This window comes from Eutrigla gurnardus (assembly GCF_963514095.1).
Source record: "Eutrigla gurnardus genome assembly, chromosome: 13".
Taxonomy (NCBI): Eukaryota; Metazoa; Chordata; class Actinopteri; order Perciformes; family Triglidae; genus Eutrigla; species Eutrigla gurnardus.
The window spans coordinates 25,328,843-25,348,845 of record NC_139936.1 but is presented as its reverse complement, the minus strand read 5'-3'; the positions used below and the strand labels follow the sequence as shown (position 1 = coordinate 25,348,845).

Sequence of the window (20,003 nt, the reverse complement as noted above, 5' to 3'; positions counted from 1 at the left end):
CCACATACCATCATAACCATAACCAACAACTTTGACAGTGATGACACCGGTCTGGTATGGTACAAAATACAACCTACACCGCGCAGTATATCCAGGTCTGCCTTCCTGCATCATGGTCCATCTGATCACAGGATTCATATTTACCTTCTGATTTTACCACTACAGCCCTGAAACCAACCCCAGTATATCAGACCAGACCTGACCATTTGACAGCATAGTCTCTACCTACAACTTGAACTATAAAAATTATTTTCCTTTCTTGTTGTTTCGAATGAAACCATCGTTTTGTAGTTGGAGCAGATAAATCTATATATCCGTAAAGCGCACTTTTTGTGGGCACGCGTAATCGTCGAGCTTTTATTGTGAAAGGCCCAGCGCAACACATCCTGCCTCCTTGTATCTAACCGTGTTTGGCTCGACACAGCTGAGTAGAGGATGGCTGCCTGCGTCTGAGCTGCTGCCTCTGCGCTCACAGAGAGAAAACTCAACGTAAATAGACCCGGACAGCGTGAGCAGACGAGAGGAGGAGAGGAGGGAGCGGACTTTTACCGAGACAGGAACTAGTTGTCGCACGCTGATTTCCCCGGGAGGTTTTTCATTTTTTCGGAACGAAGGGGGGGATTTTAAACCATGCCTGCCGAAGTGAAACAGGTTAGTGTTGTCTGCCGGTCCCCTCTCATCGATTCTCCAGCCTCTTCTTGTCTTTCTCTTCTTCCTAATTGATTCCGTATTGTTTGCATCTTGTTCCGTTTCTTATCCTGGAACAGCATTCTCTCTGTCTCTCATGTAGCTTTCCCTCCTAGTTTAATTCACGAGAACAGCTATTCCCATTTATCGATGTCCTTCAGGAGGATGGTGCGTGTGTGAGCGTGTAACGTGCACGTATGGACGTCTGTGCACGTATGCGTGTGCATGCATGCAAGACGATCAGATCCATTCTGGACGAGTTAAGTACTTCTACCACTTAGTGACCATTTCATGCTGTAAATAGGCATGACCATGAGATATGATCAGTGGTGATCCTGTGTGTGTGTGTGTGTGTGTGTGTGTGTGTGTGTGTTGCAGTAAAGCAGTGCTGTGACTTATGAGTTTCCTGACACATTCATGGGATGGGACGTAGCATCCACAGAATGACTGGCTGGTGTGATCATGGGACAAGCAGTGAGGTATTGAAACTTTGTGATCAGCACCGCTGCCCTGAATGAGCCGGGCCAGGATTTACAGCCTGTTGGCTGCAGTGCCAAATGTGTGAGAGACATGGCATTAAAGTCTTTTGTCTTTCACTTGCACAGATACCGCAGGAATGTGCTTTTGTTAGCTCTTGTGAGCGCGTTGCTGTGTGTGTGTGTGTGTGTGTGTGTGTGTGTGTGTGTGTGTGTGTGTGTGTGTGTACCAGTCTGTGGTGTGCATGCATTATTGGAAGGCTTTCCTGTATTTGGAAGCGCATCCACAGGCAGCCTACACCATCACAGAGCTCTTTTTTCCTTGGCAGTGCCGAGATGCACGAACCCCCCAAAGAAGATAAGACATCCAGAGAGAGAAAGAAAGTGAAGGAAAACTGATTGAATAAGGTCAACTTCCCATCAGCGCTTCTCTCCTCCACTAAGAGGGGTGGAGTAACTGAACCCCTGTTTGGCAGACAAAAACATTCTATCAGCTCTCCACGTTGCTCTGATAATAATACATTAACAGTTGCCCTGGTGGACGAGCGCCACCAGATAACTGGAGGAGCCTCTCCACCAAACAGGATCTGTTTTTCACACGCTGTCACTTCCTTCCATCCCCTTGATTTTGAAAAGTTTCAAGGCTGCACACCGAGTGTGAGCCGATGGATCAAAAGCAAACGTGGCCTGTCGGGAGTGAGATGAAATGCATGTCAACAACCCGAGAGAATGTCCTCTCCAGATGTATGCCCAAAAAGGCACGTCCGTGACCCCCCTTCAGACACAGATAGCTTGCATGCTTTGGGGCTGGCCGGCATCGTGGCGTGACCTTTTCAACTCAGCTGGACATTCCTCAGCGTGGGGAGCACCTGCTTGGGCAGGGCAAAGACGGTTCAACACACTCAAGCCTTATGGATCAGTTCCAGTGTCCACGTTGTTGTTTTGGTTGTTTTCTTCTAACTTTAACATTGTTGGGACGAGAGAAGAACCCTTTGGAATGGGCGCTGAATCGTTGGATGTCTTCTAGCTGCCACGCTTTGCAGGGATGCACCATACTATACCCTGGATGTCCTTCAGGGGCGCCAATAGCTTCAAATCCGTTTTTTATACGGAGAAGAATGTAGATAGAGGAGATGAGAGAGATGCTGATCTGCCGTGACCTCATCTTAATGCTTCAGCAGCGCTCATGGTAAATGAGTTTTAGCCCACTGAAGATTACTGCATAGCTCTCAATTAGTGGGGGAGACTGCAACAGACCATGTCTGAGTTAAATATAAACTGTCCTTTTATTCTCGAACTTTACACCAGCAGGGGTAGCGCCCGGATGCTCCGAGTTTAGTTGCAGTATCGTCTGCTCATGAAAAATAGAGGAACAGATTTGTCGTGGAGGAGAAAAGAAAACATTATAAATAATCCAGTAGTCATCATCTTGCCAAGGTCTATCGTTTTCTTCCCGCATGTGAGAAGGACCCATCTGAATAACAAAATAATTTGTCAGTGAATCAGGCGAAGAGTAAAGGAGGACTTGCCTTCAGACTGCGGGTTACTGCCAGATTCCTGACAGCTAGCGAGGGCTTTCAGGTGCAGCGTTCAGAGAGTTCAGAGCGTTCGGAGCGTTCGGAGCGTTCAGCGTTCTCCTCTCTGATACCATTTGATTTTTACCAAAGTTAAAAATCACTCTAGTTTTTCCTGCAGGGGTGTTTTTTTGTATGACAGCTCGACCGTCCCTTCATATTCTTTTTCCAGTCCTTTCCAGGCTCCTGTTTTGTGACTGCAGAAGATGTTTCACAGATCAATATTATGTAGAGCGTGAGGAGGGGGCTTTGTTTGGGGAGTGGAGGTCATACAAGAATAATGCCACTGACCGGAAACATAGCTGACGGTCAATAACTGGAGAGAATGCATCAATGTGAAGGGCATTACTGGGGGGGTTTGGAAGGCGAGCCGGTCTTGGAAGAGGCACCATCATATGGTGGTAGGTGCCTGGTGACTGGTGAGGCCAGATGGCCATCCCCCCACACAGCCTGGCCATACTCCCCATGTTTCCCATACCGTTCTCATGGCTGCCCTTATCGCATGACCCATGACACAACCCGGCTTGACATGTTACACTATCTGCCACTCCGCCCCGCGTCCGCCCACCTACTTCTTTCACTGGGGACCCGTCTTTGGTTTGAAGTAACCTGAACTGTATTTACATGTGAACAGCTCAGACCATATATGGTCTGTACCTCCACATGCTGACTACTCCAGCCTATATTCTTTGTTATTATCACATTCACTGGCTTGAAGTATCAAAGAGATGTAGTTACTTTATGATGCATGTATTCCCATGGAATTTGTCATTTTCAATATCAAGTTCAAGATCAAGAATATTTGATCTGTTTGCTGCTATCTGCTAATAAAATGGCCTTTTTTATCAATGCCATTTTCAATACAGAGTCGCAATTGATGATTATTTTCAAGTAGTCCAGTAATCCGCAGATTACTTCATTAGTTGTCTTGTAGGCATGGGAAGATATGAATGTGTCCCCATTATCCTGTCCAAAATAATTGCGATTCACGATATTATCCTGATAATCATCAAAATGTTTAAATCTCTTAGAAATGGCACTTTACCATACTGGAATAACTTAAAATTTTTTGAGAAACAAATATTTTATTGCATCACAGATGTGAAAAATAAATGAAATAAGGTTAAATCACAAAGTCTCTGTGCATACATAAATGATGAATACATTTATTAAACGGCAAAACTGTGCAAGTCTGTTTTTTATTAAATTTTACTATGTTTTCACTTCTCTGCCATGATAGCGAGCTAGACATGTTTTTCACGTCACTCATGATGATCTTCATGATTATTGCGCTAATGGAAATTCACCACCATCAACTTATTGTGTTTGTTTGAATTTGCAATCCAGGATAAAATCTTATATTGACCTGCCACTATTGTCTTGTAAATGGAAGTCTTCAAACCGAAGGTGTTCGGTTAATAGTCATACGGACCAAGAAAACCAGCAAATACTGAATTATTTCAGCTCTACAATTAATTAATTATAAATACATAAATTAATAATGAAAATAATCATTGCACTCCTATTTTATATTGCATACTGTGATATTCATATACAACTATGCTTAAAATGCTACAACTGTCAAAGTTGTTTTTTGAAAGACAGTTTGACTTTGTCTGAATTCTCCTTATGCAACACTATTCCAGACAGCCGGTCCACCAAGTGGCTGAAAACAAACACTAGGAAATATGTGAGCGATTTGACCCCAGTGAGTATGACACTTATACATAGTACATTGTATGTTCTTGCTCTTCATGTGAACACAGCCTCGGGTCTAGGGATGCAACCATTTAGGTTTTTTTTTTTTAAATGGACCCCATAAAAAACGGCCACAATTTCTGTTACAATCATAAATATTGTGAATCACAATTATTTGCCTACTCAGGTCTTTGGTGTGAACTCTGTGTTCTGTGTCGATCATTTGGGGTCTAAACCCCCCCCTCCCCCCTGTTGTCTGCCTTGGCTTCTCCTCTATCTGTCCTAACCCATTTGGCTGGCTGACAGTGTGACCGATGCAGGCCCATGCACTGGCTAACTCACTCTCTGACCACCGGTGGGACAATAATGCTCCCTGAGCTTTCATCATCACGCTGATGGACTTAAAAAAAGGTGAGCGGCAGTCAATGTGAAGGCGGGGGGGAGGACGAGGGATGCCGGAGATGGAGAGTCATGCTGCTGTGTTTGGAAACGGCAACGGGGAGAAGAAGCGGCGCATTAATGAGATGGCAGCTCATTATCTTGCTCGACTCGTTGGTTGTTACCTACTCAGCAGTCCTGTTATCAAAAATATGTGCGGGGTGTGTACAGTATGCATCATGTATGCATGCATATAATTCATTCACATTCTTGAAAACATGACATAGTTGTATTGTTTACATTTTGTATATGTCCAATCACTAATTAGCGACTACGTGGCTGATTGAGAGGTTTTTTTTGGTGCTTTTTACCGCTGCCAAATACCCTCCAGAGGTGAGATGTAGGCAGTGTCAGCCCACTCTTTCTTCAACACACACACACACACACACACACACACACACACACACACACACACACACACACACACACACACACACACACACACACACACACACACTCACTCACTCACTCACTGGAGGCTACAAAGGAACATCAATTGGATGCCCAGCTTATTTACTCAGTGTTTGTCTGCAGGCTACGGACAGGGCAGCCCTGTTTACAATGGAGGGGGATTCATGGTTTCCTTCGCTGTGTCCAATAAACATCTTTCTATCGGTGCTGCTGGAAGCCAGCAGCAAGATCCATGTTTCAGTATCAGGTAGATAAGAAAGCCACTCGCCTCAGTCACACAGGGCTGAGCAGAAAGCTGGGGAAGTAGAACCCGTTACACCGTTCTACATCAAGGTTCTACATTGGGGTTCTACATCGGGGTTTTACATTGGGGTTCTACATCGGATAGGGATGCAAATTATCGAGTAATTCATTAATCGATAGTTGTTTCATCTTATCGATCGATGATCGATTAATTGATAAGCGGCAATTCTTCTGAGAAGCTGAATTTCCCTCTGAATAGGTTCTATCTACTGTATACGTAACATAAAATGCTAACTTCCTTATGATCATATTTTGAATAATTTCATTTTAATGCATCAATTTGGGGAATTTCCATCCATCCATCCATTGTCTACCGCTTATAATTTGGGGAATTTTGAGAACCAAAATATGACATATCGTTTCCTGACCAATTTCTTACAAACTGCTGGTTCTGATACAAATGTTGACATACTAAATGGGGTTGAGGAGTTTAAGCATTCAAGAAAAGATGAAAACAAAAATGACTAAAACACAGTGCTGAGCCTATACTATTAGTTTATTATGACTATTATTATTATTCTTAATAATATAAGTGGGTGACTATTCCTCAGCCGTCCTTGGTGTTTTGGTTTTGACTGAAGCCCCGTTCACATACGTCGCGGCCTCGCCATGGCGACGGGGGAAAACAGAACGTTGATGAGCCAAACCAGCCGCGAGGATTTCCTCTTATAATGCGCGCTGCTGCCGTCCTGTGTAGGCCTATCATTAGAGCCGCTAGTTAAGTCCATTTGCCTTGATGAAATAATTTTGGGCGAACATCGAGACTATGGCGGCCGAAATTAGACTACGGCGGTGCGCCATAATGTGTGGGAAACACCACTTCCCGTTTGTCTTGTTGTTGTCGTCAGAGCCCTGCTTCGCTTGTGTTTGCGCATGTTCGTCAAGTACGCCTGGCGTCAAGAGCGCCCTCACGCGGACTGGCGGGGAATTACGTGTTCAAAACGCAATTAATTGCAATTAATTGGTCGGGACACAGTGTGCTGTCACGTTGACCTGCGTGTGTGTTTGTGTATAAATGTGAACTTTCTGTTGCATAAACGCTTGTGTTTGCGTGTGTGCGTGCATGTGTCATTACTATAATTGGCTTTCCTGCAGGGTCCGTGGTTAAAGCTGCAGATGTGACAGGTTCTTTGGGATGACGGTGGACAAGCAAGGACCCCGGTGATCCTTAAAGCCAGTGATTGATGACACCATGGTCTGCAAATCTAATTCCCCCAGACCGGTACCATAGCAAAACAGCTTGTGAAGTGAGTGTTGATGTGTCGAGATGCTTGTAGCTGAACTTCAGCCAAGTTGACGACCAGAGTGGACCGTAACTGCCACAGCGCTATATTGATAGTAAAGATTTAATTTCCCACAAGGGAAGAAACCAACCCTCCAAGTCGTCAGTAACAGTACTCAAGATAATCCTCATGATTCATAGATTAGTTTTTATGATTTTTGCCATTCATCTCGAATGGAATATGAGTTGTTTTCTCTTATTGCTTCCTCCCCCTTTTCCCATTCTCCCTGTGCTCCAGACTGGGAACACTGGTGCCACCCAGAGCTTCAGTCTGAGAGTGGTCTGGTTCTGAGGCCTTTTCAAAAGAACTGGGGCTTCTTTAAAAGTTATGTATAGTTCTTATAGGCTCCTCCCTCACCGTCCTGCAGCTGTGGACCTCTTAGAGGGGCCCTGAGGGGGGAGGTCAAAGTCCCCATAGAGCTTCCTTCAACCAGAAACACAGGAACAAACACCTCCCTACTTCTCCCTTTCTCCTTAAAACTCCATCCAGATTGTACTACATGCAGCACAGCCGTGGGGGCAGGGGGAGATGGCTCAGGCTCCTCTTGCGTGTTTAGTCTAGAACTTTCTTTTGAGGGATTAGCCCACTTCCTGCCTCTGGGCCCGGCCACGAGAAGCAGTCGGGATGCCGGGGAGAGCATCGATCCTCCATCATCGTGCCATCTGTCTCAAAGCTGCCTTTTGGGATTAATGATTCCCTCTGACAGCTCTTTAGTCGGGCTCCATCAGTGCCGGCTGACCATTCAGATTACGCTGACATGTGGCACAGCGAGGAGCTGGCATGAGGCATCTCCCATTTATTTAGTCTAAGTGCTGTAAGGAGTCGTCACAGTCATTGGGATTTTGAAAACTCAAAGTCATGACAAATTGTTTGATGGCAGCTTCCCGCTACAGATATGTTTCACTGACTTTAATCACACATCTAAAAGACTGCAGCGTACATGGATAGATGTGAAGTCTATGTAGATTCACCACACTCACCAGTCCTCTTTTGATCAGATCAGATAACCTTCATCAGCGGTTGTATCTGTAGATCCGTGTTTTGATTACTCAGAGCTCAGTTACAGGCCGTTGGGAGTTTGAAGTGAGGACTGACCGTTGGGGACCAGCTGGCGGTTGACGTGCACTGATGAGGTCCGGCACTTTGTTAGAATCCTGCTCTGAACCCCGCAAACACACAATAGTGGCTGTTACTGCTGATGGCTTGGATCCAGGGAGAAAAATAAAAGAGACAATAGAGGAGGAAGGAACGAGAGGGAAAGTCCTGACCACTGAAAGCTGACCGGCCTTGAGGCCACAACCCCCCCTACACGCAGCCACAGCTCACCGGCCCCCGACACCGCCTGCACACAAACATTATGCTAACCAGCGGCAAGAGTTCAGCCAAACCAGGAGCAGAACCTCCTAAAATGGGAAAGATAAACCAGTTCCTGGCGTTCTCAGCGCTGCCAATTCTCCACGCAGACAGCGGGCCGTACAGTTCAATGGCTTCTACAATAGAGGCATCCAGACACTGGACCGGTTGTCATATGCCATTACATGTGATGGCACAGCATTGTTACCCATCTCCTCATCTTCTCTTGATATGTGCTCAGCCCATTCCCAGAGGAGCGACCGGTGAACAATGGAGTGATGCGCCTCCTCGCACATTCCACAAGGCTCCATTGAGCTGTCTAATGAACCTCTACCGCATGCGTGGCCTGCGCTGGCTGGCTGCTGCTGCGGCTCCACTAAAAAAAAATACCATCTCGCCACATCACACCCCCCTCATATTTAATTCGTTTGGAATGTGTAATAGGCTGTGAAGCGGAGCGTGGTGCAGCGTTGATCCGTGCCAACCAGGTCTGCGGATACGGAGAGGACAGGTGCCAGCCACCCGCGGAAGGTGCTGTACTTAACACTCGGTGCTGGGTTGGACAGTGTACAATCCCGGCCCCGCGGTGAAGGCCTTCAGAGCTCCCTGCCAGCATCCTGTTGCTCTGGCCAAGCAAGCTTTTAGTTTGGTATTAGGACATCATAGACGTGTGTTCCTTTTCTGAAGAGGGGGCAAGCTGAAATTTGGAGAGAAAAGGTTGCGTCGGGTCTCATTCGCAGGCCAGTAGAGCTAAAGTTCCGTTCTTTTTGCTGTAACTCAATCCTGCATGTTTAGATGGAGATCACACCCGTAGGATGAAAACAAAACACAATAAAAGCTTTTCTTCTCACTCGTGGTCCACTTTTATGCAGCCACTTGGAAATGATGTATTGATGTAATATTCCACATCTGCAGCTTAAAGCAAGGTTAGTTCATCTTAAGAAACTAGCAGGAGTATACTGCATTTGAAAAAATCTCCAACTGAAAAAGCCGGCCCAGTGCTGGTCAACTCTTTTACCCACAGTTACCGCTGTCAGCCCGTCCCTTCACGTCACCCACAAAAGCCACTCCTCCAAAATGATTGTTATATCGAGACGTAATGAGAATTCCAATAAGAGTAACTAGAATGTGTTTGAAGAAGATGAAATGATGCGCTTGCTTTATTAGGTAAGATATTGATATACAGGGAGCGTCTGGGTGCAAGGACAGACATGACCTCATGACGCAGGAGATGCATTAGCGACTGAGCAACAACAACAGCTTTCCATCATTATTTGTGCTTCTTACAAGTCTCTGAAAGGCAGGCAGTGACATAGCTCCAACCTCTGTATGTCGGCCCCGGTCTGTGCTTTTTATCTGTTCTGGTAGACTTTGTAGGAGAAAATACAGCTCTGAAGATTGATTCTGCAAGCACATTGCCTCTTAAACATAAGAGTGCTGTGCTGTTTTCCTAACTGGAAATTTGACTGCCAAGGACATTAAAACTAACATGGGTATTTATTTCCCTCTGGCTGTTTATAGTTGTCGTCGGTTACCACGCTGCTTTCCTGGATCCTTAGAGATTTAAGAGTGTCTCATTTTAACACCACGGTTGATCAGCAGCTGAAGTAGGGGCATATTTTGTATGTTTTTGTTTTTTACCTCTGATTTAGGACGTGTGGAAAAGAGTCCACTAAACCCTGCGAAGTTCTCAAAAGTTAAACAAACAAGACCTGTTGACACAGACCTCCTTGAGTTCCCAAATTCTTTCCATCATATTCTAGGACAGTTAAGAGAGGCTTAATCCAATAAAACCCACTCTTCGCCTATTTTGCGCTCTGTCTCTCTTGAATTTGGCTCAGAGTGTGTGTGTGTGTGTGGGGGGTTGAGTAAGTTCCTGTGAAGGAGTGGCCAGCTGCAGCCTCTGTTGTTCAGGCCACAAGGGAACACAGGGAGTGTTTTTTGGGGTCATGGAGCAGCTACATTCCAGACCTGAATACTCAGATGGGAGCACTCATTCCTCAGTCTGCTGCAAGCCATAATCCACCTCCACTGTGTCCCTTCTCTGCGGTCCTTCGAGCATAATGTCCCTGAAACACGGGTGCTAATTAAGTGCTGCTGGTGTCTGTAACTGGCTTGCGGAACATGTATCAATGCCCTCCTTGTTCGGTGCAGGAGCGTCGCTTACCGGTAAGCCAGAAGTCACGGGAGACCAGACAGAGTGCACCCTCTCCTTGATCCTTCATGTTCTCACGCCGCTCATATTGTGACTTTAACAAGGCCTTGTTATGGTCTTCTGTTCACTGGGTGCTTTGCTGCCTTTTATAATTACTGGCGGAGATGAACTGAGATGGTACTTTTTACATTCAGAGAAAGATGTTACAGGGGAAATGAAAAATGGACTTTACTTCTGTGGTCCTTAGTGGAAGACGAACCAGCAAAGTTTGTTTTTTATCTCAACATACTGTAAAAGAAAAGAAATACAAACAAATCAGATTCATCCGGAAATCGCTGACAGAAAAGCCGACAGAAGCAAAATGCTTGTAAAATCCTGCCCCTGCTTTACATCATATGTCATTAAAAAACAAATATGCATGTTATAATACATTAACAGTACAATATTTCTCTGTGATTTTGTTAATCAGACTCGGTTGTCCTCCTCTCTATATTGGTCAAATATTGTTTTCTTGTACCTTTTTTTAATTGTTAAATGCTATGGCTTTGTTTGATCTCACACTTCAAACCATTCCACAATTTAAACCACACCATGACTTCACATCATCTGACACGTTGGCCATATAGGCGGATGAAGAAGCCGACGTATGATAGAGGGAATGTGCCGACCTGAGGAAGGAGCAACTGCTTTTTCTGCAGTTTTGAGGCACCCAGATGCTCACACCCCGGTGCGTATTCGTCCTGTACACTCTACAAACTGCCCACGCCCTATTTTAGTAGTCAGGTGTCAACAGACAAAGGTCCCTGTCTTTTTTAGCTCACAGTCATAGACTGTGCGTAAGAAGTTGCTTCGTAATTCAAGGTCAACTGTACGGGTAAGTGTTGAAGTCATCTTAGTAGGTAACTGCGTTGGTAGCAACTTGTCAATCAGCAGGTAGCCCCGCCCCCTAAAGCATCCCCTGCTTTCTGGTCTGTTGGACTCTAAATGGACCATAATGTACTAAATGAACATCATGCTGGATTGAAGAAGACTTGAAACTAGAGATTGAGACCATAAACCCATGTTTACAATATTTACTGAGATAATACATCAAAAGAGAATTAGAGTCATTTTCTCATAGACTACAATCACAAACAATATACAAACAATATAAAGACTTATTTTTACAACCAGAGGAGTCTCCCCCTGATGGCCAGTAGAGAGAATACAAGGTTAAAGCACTTTTCAGAAACGGAGGTTGCTGCCCGCTCACAACACAACCCACCCTCAGAGCTACATACAGCAACAGGACCATGGCTGCCAACATGGTCTCACGGGTGCCCCTCCACCCGATCGCCTCCCAGATGAATGCCTTATCCAGTAAAGTAGCCAGATCAACTACAACATTTTATTAATGTGTTAATCGAACGTAAATCCTTGCTCATCCAGCTGAACAAATACCTGACTTATCAACGTGGATCATCACATTGATGCAAAATCCTGTCAATGTAATATTATCGTTGAGCTGCAAATTGATTGATAGATAGTGAAAATGAACTCATCATCTGACAGTATATTGGCTCAGTTCTGAAAACCCGCATGATTGATGCAAAACGACCAGTTAGGTGTGACTTGATGACATCCCCAGTGCCAGAGCATGGGTAGTATACCCAGCCGTGGCAAATCTGTCAGCTGTAGTGTTCAAGGTATCTTTATTATCCCCAGAGGGCAATTGGCTTTACAGCCAGCAGTACTACAGAAACAACAAATGCTGCCAAGTCATAAATAAATACAACTGGTGAAACATAAATACTGTTTCATCTGTGGTTTAATCCTGATATATTGATTACAAAAAAAAATGTGTTTCAGCCCTAAAAATTCATTACTGCTGTATTTTTTTGTAGTGCCACAGTTTTACAAATGATGAATATGCAAATATCATGTTCTGCTATATTAGTGATGACACATTGCCTGCATTCTCCAAAGGGTCCAATTATTCCAACCAGTCTTACTGAAATATGGTGCACAGCAGGGGCCGAGACTTCGGATACTAAATCTGCGGGACGGCCTTCAAAGGGAAAGCTATTGTGTCCCCTGCCACATTGTAGTGTGCAAATCACAGTGGGCACGTGCACAGAGAGCGATCTGAAATTACAGGCCTCCATCCACGCTCTGCAATCTGAGGCTTGCAGGCAGCAGGACTGGCATGGTGTCCCCAGACCTCCGAACCTGGAGCCCTGAAGCCACAAGCTGCTGCTGCTGCTGTGCTCCAGCCTCTGTGGCAAACAAGCCTCCTGTCTTCTCCATCCAACGTACACTGACAAACCTAATTAGCTTTCTCTGCCGGGCCCAACGCCCTGCCTCTCCCCCGCCACAGCTGTGCACTTTGTCCTCAATGCTTGGAATACTCTCTCTTCCTCGAGTGTTTAGATTCACAAATCATGGCATTCTGATGCCAGTTCACGGCCCCCCGACCTCTCAGAGGTCTCAAAATCAAACTATGTTTATATAACCCGCTACATATTGCGTCCAGCTAACCCCGTTTCTGGGTTTGAAAGGTGCAGTGGTGTGCAGGTGCTGCAGAGAGACTTTCTCTGCCTTCCCCCTGCAGTGAGCCTCTCCAGGGAGGAGCTGATGTCTGCATGATGTTTAAAACTCTGTTTCTTTAGTCTGTTTACTATAGGCGCAGCGACTTTCTGTGTTTGTGTACGTTGAGGATGCTGAGTGAATGTTACAGATGCTTTTATGTGTGAATTCCTGTGTACTGTGCACATTTGGCAGTGAACTTTGCTGGCGGCAGCGCTGCAGTGTTGGGCGGTGAGGTTCTGAAGTGGGTCAGCCTCTCTGTAGTGCTTTTTACTCTCAGAGGAGCATGTGAGGAAAAAAACCCCTGCATAGCCAGGAGAACTGTGCTATTACCGTCGCTGTGAGTAGACACATTGCTGTGAACTAACACAAGCTCAGAAGAATGATGTAAAATACATGCATGCTTAATTAATGATCCCACAGGGATTTACCATGATTATCCTGCCAAAATCATTCTGATTCACAATATTTTCCCGATAATCATCAAAATATGCTTAAAACTCATAAAATAGCACTAAAACATGTAATTGCTTTACATTTTGTTAAGAAACAAATATTTTTAAAGGATTTAAAACATTTTAAAATGTATTTTTGTACAAGGAATGTTTAAATCAGGCTCTATTTTGTACGTATCTACCATGATAGTGAGTTACACAGCTTTTTGATGTCGCTCATGGTGATATTTTCAAATATCCCGTCAATGTAAATGAACCAAACTTATTTTCAGTCGTTTTTATCATCGCGATCTGCAATATAATCCTATATTGTCACATCACTAGTAATGATTGTCCAGCCCCAAATAAATGTGATTCACAATATTATCCTGATAATCATTCAAATATATATGACACATGGAACACATCTTTCTGTCGTGAAGATCATAAAGGACAAAGTAAAAATAATAATAATAATAATAATACACAATTAAAATCAGTCTTTCTGATGATTCTTGGAAGTTTATTCTTTATATGAGGCTACAATTTACTTCTCTACTATGCCTGTGTGCTACACAGCATCTTCAAGTCACACATGCGATGATATTCATAATAATCCCAATGGAAATTCCCCCTCGATCAACTTATCGTGGGTGTTTTTTTAATCACTGTCCGTGATAAAATCCTATATCGGCCCATCCCTAGTTGGATGTTGGTAAACTAGTTCTGGTGCCACAATAAGCCTTTCTTTCATTGGAATTTGAATATTGTTTTTGGGCTGCCTAAGAGCATTAAGCATAATGAAGCAATTAGAAACATGCTGTAGAATCATTGCGGTCTATATGCTGTTTTGTTTTCTACACTCTTAGAAATAAAAGTGCTAAGTAGAACCATATAAGGTTCTTCGGCTTGTCCTCATAGGAGAACCCTTTTTGGCTCCAGGTAGAACCTTTTATAAAGGTTCCACCTGGAACCCTTTTGGAAGGTTCTACCGAGGACCCCACATAAAGGGTTATACCTAGAACTGTGTGTGTAAGGTTCCACCCAGAAACCCCCATGAGAGGTTCTACAAAGAACCCATACTGGGGGTTCCACCAAGAACCCTTTCATATTTCAAGGGTTTCATCTAGAACCTGCACAGGGAGTTCCACTAAGAACCCTTTCATTTTTCAAGGGTTACGTCTAGAACCCACACAGGGAGTTCCACTAAGAACCCTTTCATTTTTCAAGGGTTTTATCTAGAACCCACAAAGGGAGTTCCACTAAGAACCCTTTCGTTTTTCAATGGTTATGTCTAGAACCTACACAGGGAGTTCCACTAAGAACCCTTTCATATTTCAAGGGTTTCATCTAGAACCCACACAGGGAGTTCCACTAAGAACCCTTTAATTTTTCAAGGGTTTTATCTAGAACCCACAAAGGGAGTTCCACTAAGAACCCTTTCGTTTTTCAAGGGTTATGTCTAGAACCTACACAGGGAGTTCCACTAAGAACCCTTTCGTTTTTCAAGGGTTATGTCTAGAACCTACACAGGGAGTTCCACTAAGAACCCTTTCGTTTTTCAAGGGTTTTATCTAGAACCCACACAGGGAGTTCCACTAAGAACCCTTTCATATTTCAAGGGTTTCATCTAGAACCCACACAGGGAATTCCACTAAGAACCCTTTTGTTTTTCAAGGGTTTCATCTAGACTTCACACAGGGGGATCTAAAAACAACCCTTTTCAAAGGTTTTCACAAATAACTGTCTTGTCCTCTGAGGGTTCTATAAAGAACCATATTGTATTCTACAGATCAGTTTAGTTCATATTATATTGTGGTCATTTATCATGTTGACATTGAACAAACATTCAAAACATTTTAATGAGAAAAACATTTATTTAAAGATAGTCCAACAGAACAGGCTGTGTAGGTCCCAGGGGAGAACAGGTCAAAAGTCAGCATAGGTCCAGTGGAATCAGCAACATGACAGGCCAGACACACCATGCTGTCCTCAGTAGGTGAACTTGTGTAATCTCCAGCAACGGTGACATGGCAGAAAGAGGAGACAAAAAAGAGTTTTAGTTCCATCAATCCAAGGTGCATTTACTGTGCCTTATTGTAAGCTATCTACAAACAATAAAATAATGCATGGTCCAATGAAAGGAATCAGAGTACATACTGTATGTAGTTATCGTGACAGTGGAACAGAATCATGAGAAAGTGAGGGAACCCCACAACGTTTTCACATTGATTTAAATAATGTTAAAATACTTTTCAGTGTTATGTTACAAGTACTCAAAATGTACCATATTGTAACAATAATGGAAATCTCAGCAAAACCCTCTTTTTCAAGCCAATGGCACACTTCGGCTTTCGTCAAAGCTGTGTAAGTCATTTCTACAAGAAAACAAACAAACAAGCAAACGAACAAAACATAACAAGAAACAAATGCTTAGTCCACCTTTCACCATAAAAGTCCTCAGCTAGGGTCAAGCATGCTGAAATAAGATATTACATTTAGCTCACCTTGATTCTCTGAAGTTTCTTCTGTTCTCTCTCTCTCTTCTGTTCTTCTTTGTTCTGTTCTGTTCGCAGTAATCACTATTGGTACGTCACACCTGGTTTGTAGAGGGGGAAGACCAGACTATATGGTGCAATCCATGGGGCAACCAGCTCTTAACTCACACATGACAGCAGCCATTGTGCCAGCTCACAGGCCCAACACACCAAACCTTGCCCTTTCCCCTGGGAGATCAAGGTTCAATTCCCGGCATCAACAAACCCTGATGTAGTAGCCCCAAAGTCAGTGTTAGAATATGATTTTTTCAGTTAAGGCTTGGCCTCTGACATCAAAGACCTTTCTTTATCACTGAACTTTTGTGCAGCTTCACAACTTGACTAAGCCAGTCAGCAGGGTACAGCAGCCAATTTTAAGCAATTCTGAGCAACAAACAGGAGAATAGGAAGGCAAGACAGTTGACATTGTAATGTTGCACATTTTGCACCAGTTGAGGCTGAAATCCACAATTTCTGGAACCAAAGACCATTGTCTATCGCACTGAGCTAATTGGCAAGTGGCAACTCAACTGTGGCTTCACAAATTGAGTAAGCCATTCACTGTCGCGCAGGCAGATTTGAAACCACTGTAAAAAAAAAAAAAAAAAAAATCTGTTTTTGGGATAAAAATTCTGATATGTTTTTGTCAAACATCATCTACCATGACTTACTGAAATTTTGTACATTTGTTACACAAAGACTACCAGGTATTTTGATGTATTACCATTATCACCCTTGCTGGGGCTTGAACCCACATCGTCTGGCACCAAGAACCAGCTCCTAGCCAACTGAACTAATTGTCTGGAAGTGCAATCAGCAAGGTATGATCTGTCAACATGGGAATTGAACCTGTGACCTAAAAGCAGAAGTCACAGTTTGTACAGACAGAGCTAAACAGACACATGATCAGCTCTCTGTCTGGCCACTGACATGAAGGAACGGTCAACCTTGCTGTGTGAGTGAGTGTGGCGAGTCAGAGGAGTCCCTGATCTATACATTCTGCTGGATAGCTCAGTGGGTAATGCTACAGACTTTAGATTTGGAGGGTGGGGGTTAAAATCCCAGTCACAGCTAATCTTGGCCTGGGTCAACAAGATTGGCTGATGAAGGTCTTTCTTTCTTATAATTAATGGTTGTGAAAATAAATTGGTAACAGAACATTTCAGTTTCAGGACTGCCATTATTTGTATGTCTGAGCAGAATGTGTAAGGTAATAGACTAGTATGGTGGACCTGATGACTCCACCCAGCTAGCAGGTTAGCTCAGTCACTACTGCCAGTGACTTTAGACTGGGTGGCAGGTGTTCAAATCCCAAGATGGGCAATTATGTTGCAGTTTGATCAACAGGATCTGGAGAAGAACAAATAAACAAAAAAATGGATATGAAAAGTATTTGTATCAGTAGTCACAAGGAATTGTATTTTGCACCATGTATGGAAGTATGTCCCTGGTGACACAGGATCTTATACCCATGCTTTCAACAATCCCTGAAGAACTCTTTCTTCCAAAAACGGTTCTCTGGATCAAAATAGTTCTTACTGGAACCCTCAGCGTTACCAAGAACCCTTTTAAAACCTTTTATTCAGGAAAGGGGTTTTAAAGGGTTCTCTCGATCAAAATGGTTCTTACTGGAACCATTAGTGTTACCAAGAACCCTTGAAAAACCCTTTCTTCGGGAAAGGGTTTTTCAGAAGCAAATGGTTCCAGGTAGAACCTCAGCCCTTGTGAAAGAACCCTATTGGAACCCTTATTTCTAAGAGTGTATGGATATCTTTCCTCTCTTGAAGTTCCACCCTTTGGCTTGGGGTTTCAGCTTGTCTGCTCTTGAGTGATGGGCATTTGGCTGCTCATGGATCCTTCAGTCCTCCCTGGCAGGCAGAGCCGTCTTAATTGTTGAATGCCTCTGGAAAGTGCTCTGCTAATGGGGCTGTTGGAGTCCCAATCAGCAAGCACTGCCTTTTCCCTCTCTAGTATTTCGGCTTGAACGAGCAGGGCTGCCTCGATGATGCAACAAGCAGCTCTGGTTGGGTGGCTGTGGCCTGGAGATGTGATGTCTCACATGTCTCATGTCTTCACGCCACTTTTCAGGTTTCTGGTGTGGATCTGGGATCCGGGCAGAGATGACGTCTCGTGTTGATGTCGTCTGCTGGGTCTGTTTTTGTGTTAGTCGCCTGGCTGGCCTTGTGAAGTAACGGGTGTGATGAAATATGACAGCCACGCTATCAGATAGTTGCAGGGACTAATTTCTCAAACTGTGACAACCTCATTCACACTGGATTCGGGGAAATGAAAGGGGGGGGGGGGGGGGGGGCATTACTGATGCTACCATAAACACTCATCATAGCTGCTGATCCTCTTCACCGAGCATTCACACAGGTAAGAGGTCTTCGACAGATCGTATTCAGGGTGGGGCTTTTCCCGTAAAACTGGGATTTGCATAATAGGAGCTTATTGTTCTTTCCCTGGAATCATTGTGGATTGACTGGGAAGGCTGCCATTTTTCATTGAAAATCCAAGTGTTGACTCATTGTGTGTTGTCCCACTAGTCTATAGAGGCGATTTGGGAAACCAGAACAGTGGTCTAATACCTCAAATGAGTCATGATGCACATGCCAGGCCCCTTCCCCTGCCTCTCTCCAGCCTCCTTTACCTCCTGTACAGTCCAGGGCGGATGAGAGGAGGTTTAACCATTCAGACCAAACTCAGCATCATTTCACTGCATGCTGCTGGCCTTCTCTTTCCTCCGCTTTGTTGCTCAGTCTTTATTTTGGCTTCACAACAAGTAGTGGATCTACTGGCAAGGAGAGCAACCCTCTAATACGGGGAGATGTGAGCACCTTGTCACCATATGGGGCTCGGAATTCCATGGAAATGTTCTCTAATCTCCACAACATGTTCGGAATTTGAAGCCCTTGTTTTGTTCAGGAGAAAATAGCAGTCCACTCACCACATGGCTCCTCTGTTGACATGCAGTGAAGTGGCATTCAAGTTTCAAGTTCTTCATCTGTCAAATGCACAACAACACAGGCATAGCATACATTGATGGCAATGGAATTTGAGTGATCCAAGCCCTCCTTGACAGTGCAATGGTGCAGTAAATGTTAGACAAAGTTTTAGGACTAAAAGATCAAATAAAATATATGTATAATAATAAAATATATGTGCAATATGCCCGCGACCCTGAATACAGGATAAGCGGTAGAAAATGGATGGATGGATGGATGGATGTGCAATATGCAATATCCCTGTAGCACATTCACTTGAACATGCATGCATGAACACACATGGGAATCTATGTTTATGATGTTGTTAGTAGGACACTACTCCTTTAGGATTGTAGTTTCAACTACTTCCAGCCCCATTTTATCGACTTTAGTAGCCACCAAATGTTCAGAAACCAACAAGAGGATAATCGAGAGGCGTTTCCGATGCACAGGCCTTGCATTCAGCCTGGAATACCACTGTGTCTCCTCTAACGATGTACCAATACCATTTTTTACCTTGCGACATCGATTATGATACCTGAACTTGCTTGATTTTTATTATACTAACCAAGGTGGCAACTTTGGGTTGTGAAAAGTGAAGCCAAGGCTGAAGTGCCTTAAGCTTGCTTTCTCTTTACTGGCCATCAGGGGGTGAAAAGTCTTTTTGGTTTTAAAACCATAGTCAACCAATGGGTGATGTTACGAAGACAACGTCCACTTGTTACATAGAGTCTATGTACCAACCCTGTATGATGATGAACCCTGTATGATGTGGTACTATTGCTTTCATTGTGGCCCTGACTCAGGTTAAACATGAACAAATACAGAGAAAGAATGCCATTGAACTTGTATATTATTCAAGTTTATTTAACTTCTTATTCATCATGACTGAAAAAGAAGTTAAATAAATCAATCTAGGAATGAATAGCAATTCCAAAGTGCAGCCATCATTTATGGGAAAGTACCGATGTGCAGGATGCGTGGCTCTGGAACCCAGCCAGTAGTTGTTGGTCCTGTACAGTATAAATGAGCTTATAAATGATATGATAATGTAATATCAGATCGGTGTATAGACTTGCATACTCCCCAATACCCAATCCAACAT

At 43.9% G+C, this 20,003-nt stretch overlaps 1 protein-coding gene across 14 annotated transcripts in view; it reads left to right on the top strand.

The window, feature by feature from the left end:
- Nucleotides 1-20,003, top strand: part of arvcfb (ARVCF delta catenin family member b) — a 150,597-nt gene that overhangs the window by 24,908 nt on the left and 105,686 nt on the right. Inside the window, exon 1 of one of the 14 annotated variants that reach the window (XM_084024116.1) lies at nt 442-651. The exons of the other annotated variants lie outside the window; for them this stretch is intronic. Coding sequence (XP_083880242.1) covers nt 631-651 — 21 coding nt within the window. The 5' untranslated portion in view covers nt 442-630. Of the gene's footprint in view, nt 1-441; nt 652-20,003 lie in introns of those variants that run through there. 14 annotated transcript variants of the gene reach the window in all.